General features: G+C 37.2%; 2 protein-coding genes across 3 annotated transcripts in view; one reads left to right on the top strand and one right to left on the bottom strand.

Moving 5' to 3' along the window:
- The window catches only part of LOC101750640 (translation initiation factor IF-2-like), a 255,334-nt gene that overhangs the window by 113,567 nt on the left and 126,215 nt on the right, over positions 1-15,552 (bottom strand). The window lies entirely within an intron of this gene.
- The window catches only part of GLRA3 (glycine receptor alpha 3), a 77,697-nt gene continuing 65,215 nt past the window's right edge, over positions 3,071-15,552 (top strand). The window contains exon 1 of the mRNA XM_015276538.4: positions 3,071-3,190. Within this exon, the coding sequence (XP_015132024.3) occupies positions 3,072-3,190 (119 nt within the window). The 5' untranslated portion in view covers position 3,071. The remainder of the gene's footprint in view (positions 3,191-15,552) is intronic.

Below are 15,552 nucleotides of genomic sequence, written 5' to 3'. Positions count from 1 at the left end.
TACTTCATTAACTTCCAGTGCTACTAAAAGTGAATTACAGAGCTCAGTTTTATAAATATATGTTACATATGCACCAGATAAGCTGTTGTGAATTAAGAACAATATTTTATGACGCTGTTATTCTGATATATGAGGCAGTTAGAAATGAAAAATATTAGCATTGGAGATAGGGTAATCTTATGGTCACACTATTTTTAAAATATCTAACAGAAGTATCTAGAAATACCACTACAATCTTCTAGATTGGACAAAGCCATGCATTCTGCTTTGTATAATAGTCGTCAAATTTTCCAGTAGCAATATGGAAGGAATTAAAAGATGGTCGTTAAAACAATAGCGAGTTAAAACTCTAGTTTAACTAGTTTAATAGTGAGTTAAAACTGAGTTTTAAACAGTCAGGTAATATTTTATCAAAGCTTCTGATTAAATACAGAATATGCTACTAGACTTCTAATCTCACTGAAGTCAGTAGTATGCACTTGAGTGTTTTGTTGAACTGGAACTTTTAATAAGTTATTGGAGAACTGTTTGAATACACACAGAAGTGAGAATTTTATTATTCAGCACTACTTATATGGTAATTTTATAAAGCTTGAAGACAATATCTGTATTTAGAAGAACAAAATGATGCAACAGAAAAGTTGCTACTTATAGCACAAGCATGTGTTTTTCCTACAGAAATTTCAAGAAGTTTGAACTTGACATATCTGAAGTATGGCCTGTATTTATAATTCATAGAACTGCTCTTGTTGGAGAACTGGAGAATCCATGTGGGTAGCATGAACTACTCGCATCACCAGTAAAGGCCTCTTGCCTCAGTGCAAATGACTGAAATGTAAAATCAATTCACTGCTGAAGTACACAATGCACAAACAGCCTTGAGGAACAACCTCACTAAATACTTATCAAAAGGGAAAGATAAGAATCAACTGTTCTGAACACACAAAGTACTCTACGCTGATTCTGTAGAGCACATACTTTGTCAGGCTGTCCTTGAGCAAGTAGAGGCATTCTTTATTTTGATCGCCACTGTTAAGAATTTAAACAGCTTCTTTTTATGACTGCTGTTGTCATCAATGCCAGGGTAAGAGTAAGAACAAAAAGAAAAACTTCTTGCAAAGTGGATCTAGAAACTTAAAGAGTACTGAATACAAAGTGTACGTAACCACTACTTAAAAAAAGCTCCGGGAACAAAGGAAATAGATTAGAGAAATTCTATTATCTTCCTTAGCCATGCACTTGATTGGTATCAACAAAGAAAGCCAAACTAGATCTAAAAAGGGAGGAAGAGCTATAATTTAGTGATGTCTGCTTGAACAGCTTTGAAGAAGGAAAACTAACGATACAGGGAAAATAGAAAACCTACATTAAGACTTGAATTGAAAACTACTTTTAGGATTTTTTTTCTGAAGCAGAAAAGACAATATTCGTCTCTAAAGATTTCTTATGAAAAATGTCTGTATCTAGCATACACTCTAACCTTAGATAAAAGGAATGCAAATCCCCCACCCCAAGCAAACAAACAAACAGAATATCCACTCTGTTTCTTATTTTACTTCATGACCTTTAGTTCATCTTTTTATCTATTTTTTCCTATTCAATGTAAAAACATTGCTCAATATTTCATTTAGTATTTCCATCTTCTGTAATGAGTTTATTATATTTCCATCAAATTTCAGTTTCTTTTACCCTACTTCTTGTGTCCAATCTTGCTGTCCAACCTTCGCTTTCTTTCTACATCACCTCCCTTCTTCTTCAGCACTCGAGCTTCCTGTGGCTTTCTCTTGGTGTAAATAAGACTCTGGCCTGAGACAATCATGTGGTTGCCAATGCAGCTGCACAAGTAGTTGGGCTGCTGTCTAGTTACTAATCAGTGACTACAGGAAAAAGCAAGCCAGTGGATTACATTTAGGCAGACAGAGATTATGCCCAGCCATATACATTTTGCATGTGCAGAGAGCTGTCCCTAAACTGCTCCCAGATTTCTCCTTCCACTGGTTCTTCAATGTTACGTGTCGGTCTTCAAAGGCTCCTTATTAAAAACCATCTCAGAATATTCCCAATCTACACTCTCAAGCATACTTTCCTTATCTGTCCCCCAACAGGTATAGCCTTCCTCATACATCTTTCATCTTCCTTCATGGACAAACCATACAGATTTTCTCAATATTTATTAGTATCAGATTATAAATCTTTATCCTTTTCTAATGCAAGCAGCTCCTGACTTTAAAAACTGAATTTGTTTGGATTTGGCTATTAGACTGCTAGATGTTACTAGATCATCTCTTTTCAACTAATGAATGGAATAGGACAATACTTTTCCGATGTCCATCGGCACTGCAGTTGCAAAATAGAAGGGTCTGAAATTCGAAAGGCTTTCCCCCGTTAATTTCATAAGAAAAAGCATACCAACAGCTCAGCAGGCAAAGCAGAGAACTCCCCCCCCCACCACCACACACACACATACACACACGCCATTCCCCAGCCCTTTCACGGACTCAAGGCTCTATGAATACCCCTCAGCTCCCGCGTGCAGGCATCACCCCACAACCCACAGGAGGGAGAACAATGGGGTAGGGGCTGTTCCGAGTACAGCCCACAGCCCCAGCCCACGGCGAGGCCATTTCCCCTTCCAGGCAGACCCCGCGGGGCTCCCTCCCTGGCGCCGTGCCCGCACCTTCCCAGTTGGCTTCCGCGGCGGCGGCGGCGCACTTGGAGGGGGGGAGGACGAGGGCCGGCCCCCACCCCGCTCCCGCCCACCCCACCGCCGCCGGGTCTGCGGCGCCCCCCGCACCCGGGATGCGGCCGGCGGCGGGGCGCCGGCTGCTGGCAGGCGCCGGGGGCAGGCGGACGTGGAGGTGGGCTCCCGCCGCCGCCGCGGTTCGGCGCCGCCGCCGCTCCTGGGATTAGGCTCCTGCTCGGCTGCCATGCGGAGCGGCGGGGACGGAGCGGCGGGGCGCAGCGGGAGGGCGCGGGGCGCCGCCGGGCGCTAGGCGGGCGGCGGGCGCGGGGCCGCCGGAGCTCTCCAGGGTCCCGGAGCGCCGCCCGCCGCGGCCGAGCTCGCCGCGTCGATGCCGCGGACGCGGGCGCTCCAGGGCTCCTCGGCGGCTTCGAGCAGCATGGCACGGCTGAGGTACCTCCGCGCCGCTGTCTCAGGCTTCTATCTGTGGGAAGCTGCGGTGCTGCTCAGGTGAGCGTCTTTCTTTGGGTCGCTTTTCTCTCGCGGTGGAATGCCTGTCGGTGTCTCTCTTCATCACTACTAGCGGCAGCAGCTGCACTCTGGGCACGGGAACTACGTGCATGGGGTCTGTGTCTCGCGAATAGTATTGCACTGCATTGAATTTGATTAGCGTTGGGGAAAACAAGGGCTCCGTATTTCCTTTGCCTGTTCACAGGTAGGGTCTCCCTGTTTTGCCAAGGAATTTTATCACGGTGTTTAGCAGGAACTGTAGCGCTACTGATTCTGAAAATTCCTCACGTGCAAATTCTCCATGCATAAAAGTTACAGAAGGTAATCAGAGATGGAAACATATAGATGTGATCTACTGCTACCAGTTCTTTTTCAGAAAAAAGAAATTCACGGACTGCTTTAGGTCAAAAAAGTCCTATCCAGAAATAGAAGCGAGAGCTGAGTGAACAGAGAATGTGATCTATGGGATTTCACTCAAGACAGAAGGTACTTGCACTACCACACTGACAATCTAGGATGTGTATTACAAACATAATAACCTATCCATTAATTATGAGCCATGTCGAAGATTTAGGTTCATAAGGCTTTTCTCCACTTTCTGCCCAGCATACTTTCACTGGCTAAACTAATGTTATGATATCAGTGGACATTTTCTTTTGACACATAGTTCTGGAAGTGTGGTGATATCAGGCTACAATAAATTTGAGTCCTCCATCTACTTAAAAGGTGAGGGGAATCTTAGCAAAATCCTACATTCAAAGAAACAGACATCTGTGTTCAGTGCTGATGGTGAGTTAACTGTGTTTGTTATCAGCAAACATAGCTCAGGATAAAAATAAATAGATCATGTCATATCTCATGACATTGACAGGTTGTTTTTAAATACCACGTTGCTATTTTACAAAAAAATAAATAAAGAAAATTTAATTTGAAAAGGGGTTGTCCAGAGAGAATTTGTGAATTATAGATGTAAGGGGTTTATAACTACAAATTTAAATGTAGTGTGTGGTGCCTCACAATGATAGCACACGTCACAGGTGCTCACAGGGTTATAGCCAATCTTCTGTCTCTTTTTGAAACTACCTCACTGTTTTATGTGAACATACATAATATAAACAGTTTCTAATATGTTTTTGTGTGTGTGATTTTGCATAAAGAAAGATTTTAAGAAATTGGGTCACATGGGATGGGATTAACAGACATTGGGAGGAAACAGTAAATACATGTATATGGTAGTTTAACTTTTCCAGTTGCACTGAAAATTTAATGTTCAGAGTAGGTAACCAAACCCTTGCGTAGGCAAAACAAGCAGTACTCCGTTATTGTAATTTTGTTTTAATATGCTCATAGCACATAATTTTCCCGTCATGTTATTTAAATACCATCCTACTGTGGAATGATTAATCCTTAATCCTTAATCATACCTATCCTTATTTTTTTTTTTTCTATTAATAATAAAACACTATCTGTGAAGGTGAATAAGTTTTGGAAGGCATACAGGTATTTTTCATCATATAATCTTGAACTAACAGTGACATTTCAAAATTCATACAGGCATCTTATTTTGCATAAATTCAGATTATCTTCTTCAATGTCCAAAAATCCTGATGTATTAAAATAACCTCATGCTCTTAATTTTTTTCATAATGACCATGGTTTCTGTGCACATGGATATAGATTCTTGCATATAGTGTCTGAGAAAGACTTCAGAGAACTGCTCAGTCTCTCAGTAGAGACTTCTGGTCACGCAATAGGACCTGAGAACCCTGAGTCAGTTCATTAGGATCTACAGGAGTCTCTTTCTTGCCCAAGATAGATTGCTTTAAAATAGAAAAAGTGTACACACACACACACACAGTTTAAAATACTAAAAGCTACAACATTCCCAAGCTATTAATTCCAGTTCTCTTCCAATTTAAGCCTTGTGAAATGATTTAGATCAGAGCAAAGGGAACAAGGAACACTAGGATACAGATACCACTATAAGGCACAGAACTCCCAGCCTTACTGCCTACGTGAAAAGGTGGATGTGCCAGGAATTCCTAGGAACAACCAAGCCTTATGTTTTTGACTTGTTCAGACACTATTGAAAAAATAATGTATCTTTTCTTACACTATACAACACTTTTGCCCTTTGTTAACAAGCACTGAAAGCTGTATGAGAGAGAACTCTGATGGGAGTCTATGAGGGAAAACTTCAATTCTTGCCCAATAAATATGAAGCTGACTAAAGTGACTGCTGAAATACTATGCCTATGAAGCTAGTTCAGTTTTATTTGCAGTACAGGTGAAAGCAAAAAGGATTTTCTCACTATTATAAAGTTATGGGCATTCTACTTTAATGAGCAAGGTCTCTGGATTTGCTCGCTTTACAAGAGGAAATGGGAACAGATTTTTCTTTTTTGCAATAATTCATTTTTCATTCCATATTTAAAAGTTTTTTCAGATTGGAGTGACTGAAACAAAATGCATACTGGCCTTTGTAATTATTAATTTGATTTCTGAAAGACACTGCATAAAGATAAAAAGTCATTAATTGTAATTCATAATAGTTTTATATTAATAACATACTTATCGATAATACAACAATATATTATATATGAGGAAAACAAGGATTTAATCAGATAACACTGTTATGGTTTCACTGTCACATATGAGGACTGGGAGAAAAGTTATCGTCAGACTACAAACAAACAAAAAATTATTAATTAATGCCAGGCCAAGTGCAGTACTACATTAAAATGTGGGTAGAGATGTTAAAAAGAAAAAAAAACAAAGTGAGAAATTAAGGGAAAAAAGAATAATGGAGCCTAAGTAATGACTGTAATTCACTACCGAACAAGGAAAATAAACATTTCTAAGGCAGAGTTTGACATCTTAGTTACATCTAAGACTGAATATTCCTCTGAGTTTTCATTAAAGTAATACAGTAAACACAGATTCCTTTACATTTGCCTGGATTCTGAGAGGTCACACCGAAAGCAAGGTGTTTGTAGAGTCACACAAACATAATATTTTTGAGCCAAGGAGGTTTACGACAGCTCTCCAACTTGCATGGACCAGCACAGCTCTCTAAGAACTACACTGTCATGGACTTGCCAGGAATTTTTTCTTTAAGTTTTCTACTTTAAGAGTACAGCATATGCATTTTGTATATAAACCTGTGAATGGGGAAAACTGTATCAATAAGTAGGTATGGAAATACAAAAGAGATTACCTCTGTCTTTTTTTAGATAACCATATTAGCAGAGACTAGGAATCATGCTTGGTTATGTTACTGCCTCATTTCTTGTTCTTCTCACTGCCCCATTGGCCTTTTGTTGGAAGAAACAGTATCATAGTGACAGCTAATTGTACTTCCAAGCCAGATTCTTGTTTTAAAAACATCTCCATGGATCCTAACTCTGGGGCATGTCTGAGCTCATAGTTAACTGATTTTGAAATTATTCTTGCATTGCATTGCAAATTGATTTCAGATGAGTAGCTTTAAGAAGCAGAACTCAATGTCTTTTAAGCTAGCATCAGTTTCTCTCATACAAATAATGGAAGAGAAACAACACCAAAGAATTATTAAATCTGAGTTACCATCATTTACAGCTCAGAAAACAGTTTTCCTGATGTTCTGATGAGACTTCAATAGTTTATTAAGATGTTAAGTGTTATATCTACAATAGTATTCAAGAAATAAAATCAGGATGTGAATAAAATAGCATGTGGAAAAATATAATGAGAGCACTGAGTCACAGGACCTTTCCTTAGCAGTCCTGACTCAATTTGAAAAGTTTCAGTGGGATAAATCAGACTCCATACCCTCATGAGAAAGACCTGATGTGTGTCAGGAAGCAACAAGGGAAGGTGAGCGGTGAGTTCAGAATCACTGCAAGACAGGAAGAAGCAGGCTCCTGTCAGTAAGGTTTGCAGTCCCACAGAACCTGCACTAGAACAGAGCAGATCCTGTCCACACAACACTTTGGATTGCCAAGCCATGTCCACAGTGATGAGGTAGGTTCAAGGTAAAGCCAAAAAGTCAGGTCAGCAGATCAGAACCAGAACTAGAAATGTACAAGGCTCGGTGCAGGTGCACCCAGTTAGCCTGAGCAGAGACCAAGAACTACTCCCCAGCATCCCTAATGGGGGAAAACAACAACCCAAGAAACAGGCAGAAAAATAAACTTGAAACAAACAAACAAAACCCATAAAGAACAAAAAAAGAAACAAACAGCTCCTGAGGTTTCTCACAGCTTTTATCAAATAGCTCTGACAAAACTGGGCTTTTGCATTATCAGAACCAGCACTAAGCCCAGGTAGCCAGACCTTGGGATGAAGGCAGTGTGCTCATGGCCCTTATAAAATGTCCGGAGGAGTGCCCTGGTATTCCCTTGCAGGATAAACTCATAGTCAGGCATTGTACTTTCCAAAATTTGGACAAAGAAGGGTTTTATCTGTGAGCAAAAATACAGAATTCAAATTCTGTATATTTCCAATATGTAGGTGAAAACACTGAAGTCCCTTTGAACTGAATATGAGTTTTGACACTAGTATGAATCTGATCAGCACTTTTACTAGCTATTCTTGATTTCTGTAAGAGAACAATTATTTTCCTAAATGATTACCATGTTTTTAACATTAAGAAAGAAACGCATGCAGAGTTTGAGGTATAACACAATTAGCTGTAAGAATATATAATTGAATAACAAAACAATTTCAATTACAAACATGAGTCTTTCAATTCTTACTGTGCTACTGACATTTTCTTACTTTCCAGCCTCTCCTAACTCATTACAAGCCAAATGATGCTAACAACAACTGAAAGCTAGTAATATTTTGAGATGAGTGCTGTGCTGTGCTTGTGTGATGAAAAATGTAATAGCTCCTCCATCAGATTAGTCTTGTCCAGCTATCCTACTGTGACAATTACAGAAAATGAAAATTTTTATAAGATTAGAGCTTCTTATTTTAACAGATTTATAATACAAGCTTCAAATGACCTTACTGAGTATTATATAATAATACCTATAGGAAATGATTCCAGTAAATCAGCTTTTCTCTAATAGTGAGCAATGAAGAGCCCTTCTGTGTGATGCTGCATCTTCTTTTTATTGCTTTTCCTATGGATCTTTATAATGTATATTGGAAGAATCAGTAGAGGCAGATAGAAACTATAAGGAAGTTTTACTGTCACTGATACATAAGCATTGTGAACAGACCAAATAAAAGGCACCCTCTTGAGGACAAATATTAGCCATCAGAAGAAAGGGAATATCTCAGAGGGCAGGGAAAGACACAGCCAGAAACTGTATGTAACAAGAATGTAGGACTAAGGCATGAGAATAAGAGCAGCATCAGGAAGCTGAAGAGTCTGCACAATAATGTAGAGAGAAAAGAAGGGGGAAGTCTTTGATACTGTACTTTATTTTTCTAGCAGGAATTACAATTCATTATTTGTTATGACTTCTGAAGCAATAACATCCATCCCAACTGATGTCGTTAGGTGCTGTGTCAATATAAATGCTGACTAGTAATAATAGAAAGAATGGAGGGAAAGTGTACAGAAGTAGAAAGCACGGCATGATGTGAAATAATAAAAGAATATATTTTGGTATTACTCTCCCAGCCTGCTGCCTAATGAGTTGTTCCAATATTATTCAGCACCAAGCAGGGTAATACTTGGTCCGCACTTCAATGGATTTTTTTAACATAATAAACACTTCCTATATAATTTTCCTGCACTGTACGTTATCCTGTTGTCCCTCTAGCTCTACAGTGGATGTACAAAATGAACAGGGACAGAGAGAATTGGGATAATTTCCAAGTAGGAACTTCCCTCTTCCCTTAAGATCAGTCCTTTTCAATATTGTCTTTACTGAAGTTTGTATTTGGTGACATGAACTAGCTAAATGCATTTTCCAAGGGAACAGTTTTGAAAAAAATGCAGAAAAGTTGAAAAAGACCCCCCAGAGCTAATTGACTACACTGTAAAATTAATTTTGTGAAACAATAAAGTGAGTAGAATGCAAATATAGGAGTACTAAAGTTTCCTAAACTGTGGGGCTGTGAGTTGCTATTAATCTTTATGTGATTCTTGGAGAGGAAACTGATTTAGGAAGAGTATCATAAACAAAATGAGTATAGCTATGTCATTTAAAAGAGCAGGGTAGGTTTTTTTCTTCTGCCTGATTAAAAATTCAAGATGGAGTTTAACTATGTAACCTACTGTTTTAGGATTTTACCCTCTGTTGCACTCCATCTTTAATTATTATATTAGAACGTTCTATACACTTCACTGTTGTTCAAGGTTTTACAAACTATGTACAGCTCGCATAAGACCCTACCCTGCCTAGACCTTATCTCTACTTTCCTAAAGAATATGCATTTCTCTCTTACAGAATCTTGAAAGGTAAAAAATGAATCTAATGAGAACTAAAATATCATCTCCAATGATCCAAGGCTCTAGAGGTACCAGAACATATTGTTTCCAAGCTGATTTTTCTATGAGATGGGCTCTTTAGAAGTCTATACAATTTTTAATACAATCACCTTAAACTAACTTTAATTTTCATGACTAACCACTGAGTAAATATAGTTATGTCAGCATGGTTCTTTAAAAGGGTTTTTTTTTTTTTTTTTTTTTTTTTAATATTATTACATTACATCTTAGTGGATGACTGCAGAGCATAGGGATTTAGTGGCTTTTTTGTGTGTGTGAAAAGTTGCTTTGTAATGGGATACAGTGGCCTTTGATTGTTAAAAAAAAAAACTTGTATCTAGTTCCTGAAAGGCTTTTAATTTCATAAAGTTTAAAAATGCACCATCATCTGTTAAATTCAGTAACGCACAAAGAGGTCCATGCTCTGGGCTTATATAGGCTAAAATGCATTCAGCTGCAGGGACCATCTAAACTTCCAGTTTTCTTAGCAACATATCTGCTGGCTAAGGGTGCCCTACTAGATAGATAAAATAAATGTCACAGAGTGGTAGCTTTCTGAAAATGGTAGTGTAAATTTTTTTCATTTTTGAGGTCAAAACTAAAAATTACGTAATCAGTAGTGATTTACTGGGCTTGGCAAAAGAAAATTATTTTAATTGCCTTTTAGGAAAAAAGTCATTTGCTCTGTGAGATATTGTTTTCTAGCTATATGAAGAGAGATTTATATAAAGAAAATCACTCTATACACTACATAAACCTATATGTTATATAGAATATACATAACATATGCAACACATAACAGCTGTATAATATCAGATCCTAGAAAGAATGGCCATAAAAAAAAATCCCATCCTAATCCACCAGTATTACATGAGTCACCTGAGCTAAAGATGCATCTTTTAAAGTCAGGAAGTCAGTTTGAAAGCTCTCTGCCAATATTCTAACCTCCAAATACTTAGGGTGGGACAGTGACTAGGGGCAGTGGTCCCTAGATGGGACAGTGGTCTACCTCAACTCTAGTCATGCATTCTAAGCACTGGCTTCACATAGCTGAAACGTAACTAAATGCAGTATTCTAGGGTAAATGTTAATTCTGTGTTTCAGTACCTATAAAATGCCTCGATGGAAGGGATGTTCTTCTGAATGATGATTTCTCTGCTATCTCATGCTGTCAGATCAGATAGTTTATAGTGAAAAAATTGCAGGAGTTTAAGTGAAATACAGTATTTTCTGTTCTTGAAGAGAGGAGAACATTCTCTTGCACACTGAAGATAGGATTCTCAACTGTTTTGAACACAATATTGCAGACTTCTACTATATAAAATGGATGTGGGTACACCCACCTGAGACAGTAATATATGGTTACAGAAGGTACAATACAGCAGAGAACAGGAATTAAAACAGCTACTTACATCCAGTTTCTCAATATACATGTTAAAATCTTACCCCTGAAACTTATCACAAAATCTTAACACTATGCAGATGAACTCCAAGAACATACCTAAGTTTTAAATTCTTCTATTGTTCCTGTACACAGATGGATGTAAAGATAATCAAATTTTCTTCTGTAACCACACTGTATGTACTTGATTGAATTTTCTAAAATATAACTTCTCTAAGTAATGGTCAACAGCATGGTCTTTTTCATTCTTTTTAAAAGTGGCTATTCTTATAAGATCAAACTGCATTTCATATTTTTTTTTTCTTTCACCCGGTACTTTTCCGTTTGTTTACAGGAAATTTAAGACAGTTGAGATGACAATCAAGCAGGTACTGGATATGTGGCATAAACAAGACTAGTGTAGCAAACACAAATACAAACCATTTATGTAAGGGTAATACTGTATATATAAGAGAATTTTGTATGCAAGAGAATATGTTTAAGTGTAGTGGATCAGGGTAATTATGGTAAAAATATGAAAGGCTAGCAGTACTGTTTTTTAACCTTCACATTATTTTCCCTGATTCATTCAGTAAGGAATATGCTTCAGTACATATATTACAAACACTGGGTGCTGTCATTATGCAGCATGAATCCTGCCATTCTCAGCATCACCCTGAAGCTCAACTCTGTTGCTGCCTTAAAGAAAGTCATACACTGAATTATTATAATGTTGATCTGGATAGAACTAATGAAAAAAAATACTTAATTTGTTTATCTCATGTAAATTAGCAATGCTCATTGAACACCGTAATTCCTGTCTCATGGAAATTTCCGAAGTTCTGAAATGATTTTATTGCTTTTTTCTATGCACAGAAGGAACGTTAAGTTGAAAACAGGAAAAAAAAAGCCTATTTTCAGTTTCCTGCATACAGGAAAAAAGTCTCTGTCAGTTCCATAAGGGTCATGTTCAGAGAGATTTTTGAAAATTAGAATCTGAGTTCCCACCTTCATATAGAATTATAGAATCATAGAATCACTAAGGTTGGAAAAGACCCACAGGATCATCCAGTCCAACCATTCGCCCATCACCAATGGTTCTCACTAAACCATTTCCCTCAACACAACATCCAAACATTCTTTGAACACCACCAGGGTCGGTGACTCCACCACCTCTCTGGGCAGCCCATTCCAGTGCCTGACCGCCCTTTCAGAGAAGTAGTATTTCCTAACATCCAGCCTGAGCCTTCCCTGATGCAGCTTGAAGCCATTCCCTCTAGTCCTATCACTAGTTCAGTTCCTGTAACCATTAGAAAATTGATCGTTGCTGAGAAAATAGGCAAAAGACCTAACCAGATTCCACCCAAGCCTGCCAGCTTTTCATTAAAACAGCATTAAAACAGTCATGTTTCTGTAAAACACTTTGACAATAAAACCATATTTTTTCATCTATAAATGCTTCATATTATTTGGAAATCCTTAATCAATAGTAATAACAGTATCTGCACCATAGTTCACTGACTAAGCAAAATAAATAATTTCATAAGAACTGTTTCAGAAATGAATTTTACACAGACCTGAGTTGTATTTATTGATAAGTTTTTTCTTGTATGTAGTTATCAGGCCTGTTGAAACACACTGTGCTAAGGTGAGTTACTCTTTAAGCTATACTCAGCATTCCTGTAATAACTTACGTCTTATCAAACTTAATTTGGACAAAAAGTCTCATCTTCAAAAGATCCAAATGATATATGCTGTAGATACAGGACAACACTGTTGTACTGTTGTAAGCAGTTTCTCTAAGGCAAATGGAAAAGTGTTTGATTGTGATACAGTCAACAAGAATCCTGGGGATTCAAATTTTTATCTAGTTTTGATATTTTTCACATTTAATTCTATTTTAAGAACTTCTTCGATTTTTTTTTAAATAGTAAAATAAATAAATAAATAGAAGAAACATAAAAAAACACCTGTATTCTACTTTCAGTATTCATTGATTGCTCCTAGATTTGTGCAAAGTTTTCTTTAGGAAAGAATAGTTAAGAGTATTTAGCCAGGCAAAAATTTCTTTTTACTTAATTCACCGTTTAATCTATTGTTTCCTCACTGACATCAATTAAATTACTATTTATTAGATGAAAGACACCAGTCATTTCTTGCACGTGTTCAGTTAGCTAGAGAAATCATGAATTAACCACAAAAATTAATGCAATTGTTCAGCTCTGACATGCATTTATAGAAGGGTATCTGCTGCTAGGAAAGATAAAATTCTGAAATTATTTTGCTTGGCACTTTTGGAAGCTGACCATTACTCCAATAACTTTTTTCCATTGTTAATAGACAAATTAGTCTTTATAATGAGATAGTAATGCAAGCTCAGACTACTGTAGACTGGAGATTAATAATGTCTATATTCAGATATATTCCACCCAAACAAAAATTAACCAACCAAAGAAAAACAAAAGATAATTTTATTTTGGAACGATCTATCTTTAATTTGGAGTTTACACTGTCAGAAACTTGACCCATACAGTAGGTCTCTGGAAGAGTAATAGATATCAGAATTTGAAATATTGTTCAGCTCTCTGTACAGATACTTGACTGAGCTTTTTACACCCAAAAAAGGAGGTTAAAAATAATTAAGAAACTAGGACCTGAGTTTATATCAATGTTAAAAATTAGGTGAACAACATATGTGAGATTAATAAGGAAAAGGGTGCTTCTGAGTAAGTTAGGAATGAATATTTAATGTATAGCCAGAATTCATAAAATACATTAAGAAAAACCACATGCTGCATGGCTGAAGTTGGCAACAATGAACTTGTCTTAGAGGGCAAAATCAGAGAGGCAACATTTATCAAACCAATTTCTTAAGTTGCAAAACCAACTTAGTCACAAAAGAGAACAAGCGTATCCAAATTGAGCCTCATCTAGACTGCAAAGCCCTTTGACCTACAGAATGAAGACTGAGTCTGAGTGACCTAAACTTAGAAGCTCCTTAGTGTTTAGGCTGAAAAACACTGCAGCAAACCAAATCTTTTTAAAACATAATGTAAAGAAGCTGTAATACATACAGTCAGCTCACTTCTATGACAAACAGAGCTGGAGGAAGATTGCAGTACCAGAGCAATGGTCAGCTGCAAAATGGGAATAGATATGACACTGTAAAGGTATCAGAAACTTCATAACAAAACGTAAATGTTGCCTAGACTATAAAGAGCATTAAAATGCAACATTTCTTCAGTCACAGAACAAGAAAAATGAATATGTTCCAAATTTGAAAGAAGAGACGTTTTTAATCATAGAATTGAGATGCAATCCTATATATTTTTCATTTATTTTTCTTTTCTAGGCAGTATCACAATAAAAAACGAACCATTAGCATTCTTTAAAAAATGAAAATTCATTCTTTGCAGCACATGTTACTTTTTCTGAAAATATATCCAATGCTTTCTGCTATGACTCTAATTATCTCTGCAGTATTATATAAAAAAATTAATCTGACCTTTTGAACTTACTCAAAGAGGATAAAAGGGTAACCAAAAAAAAAAATCTAAAAGAATGAAAAATCTGTAGGAGAATCTAACCTGTCACAGAAAATATTTGAACTTCTCCTGAGAATTTTTGTTAGAAATCACCTCTTTAAAATCTTGGTGAGATACTGCTTCTGCTCCTGTTACTGGAACTGACAGTCCTTTCTCTGGTACACAGAAGTCAAGAGTTCTGTGTTCCAATCTGAGCTAATAAAATCTTTAAAACATTGCAGGACATGAAAATCTACATTTCCATTGCATCAGAAGTTGATGACTTAATGACCTACAACAAATGAAAGAACTGTCATTTTTAATTAGTATTGCTATTGCTAGTATTATAGATCCTTTATTTTCAGTTTTAACAGAACAGAAAGACAGTTGGAATCTCACTCTTTTTGAATCATGTCAAATTTAATTTTCTCCTTCATTTCCTATCTTCGGGTTTAGTATATGTCATGGCCTTCCTTCACATACTCTTTCACTAGTGGAAACTTGCTTTTCTTTTTCCTTGGTCCCTCAGGATTAAATTCATTCATTCATGAATAAAGCTCAAGTAGATTTTTTTTTATTGCTAAAATAGTAAGAAGTAGGAAGAATTCCTTGCACAAGCCTTAAACAGCAGGAACATAATGTTACCTAATTCAGGTATCCAAATTGCCCTGGGCTCACAGTATAAGTAATGTAAAGAGACTGAGACTTTCAAAATATAATTTACACCATGAGTCTAATTTTGAGTCTTACTTTTCTCCTCAGAAGAAACTGTGTGGGCTGGAAAGGCACAACAGTGACTACAGATTCTTTCAGAATTAGATCTATACAGCCGTGATCCTCTGACACTTCTCAAGAGCACAAGTCTTAAGGAGAGCGGCTGAGGGAACTGGGAATGTTCGGTCTGGAGAAGAGGAGGCTCAGGGGAGACCTTATCGCTCTCCTTAACTCCCTGAAAGGAGGTTATGGCAAGGTGAGAATTGGCCTCTTCTCCTGTGTAACCAGTGATAGAATGAGAGGGAATAGCCTCAAG

The sequence above is a fragment of the Gallus gallus genome, chromosome 4 (genome assembly GCF_016699485.2).
Source record: "Gallus gallus isolate bGalGal1 chromosome 4, bGalGal1.mat.broiler.GRCg7b, whole genome shotgun sequence".
In the NCBI taxonomy this organism is placed as follows: domain Eukaryota; kingdom Metazoa; phylum Chordata; class Aves; order Galliformes; family Phasianidae; genus Gallus; species Gallus gallus.
Note: the sequence above shows the minus strand (reverse complement) of the source record. Positions and strands in the feature narration are given on the sequence as shown.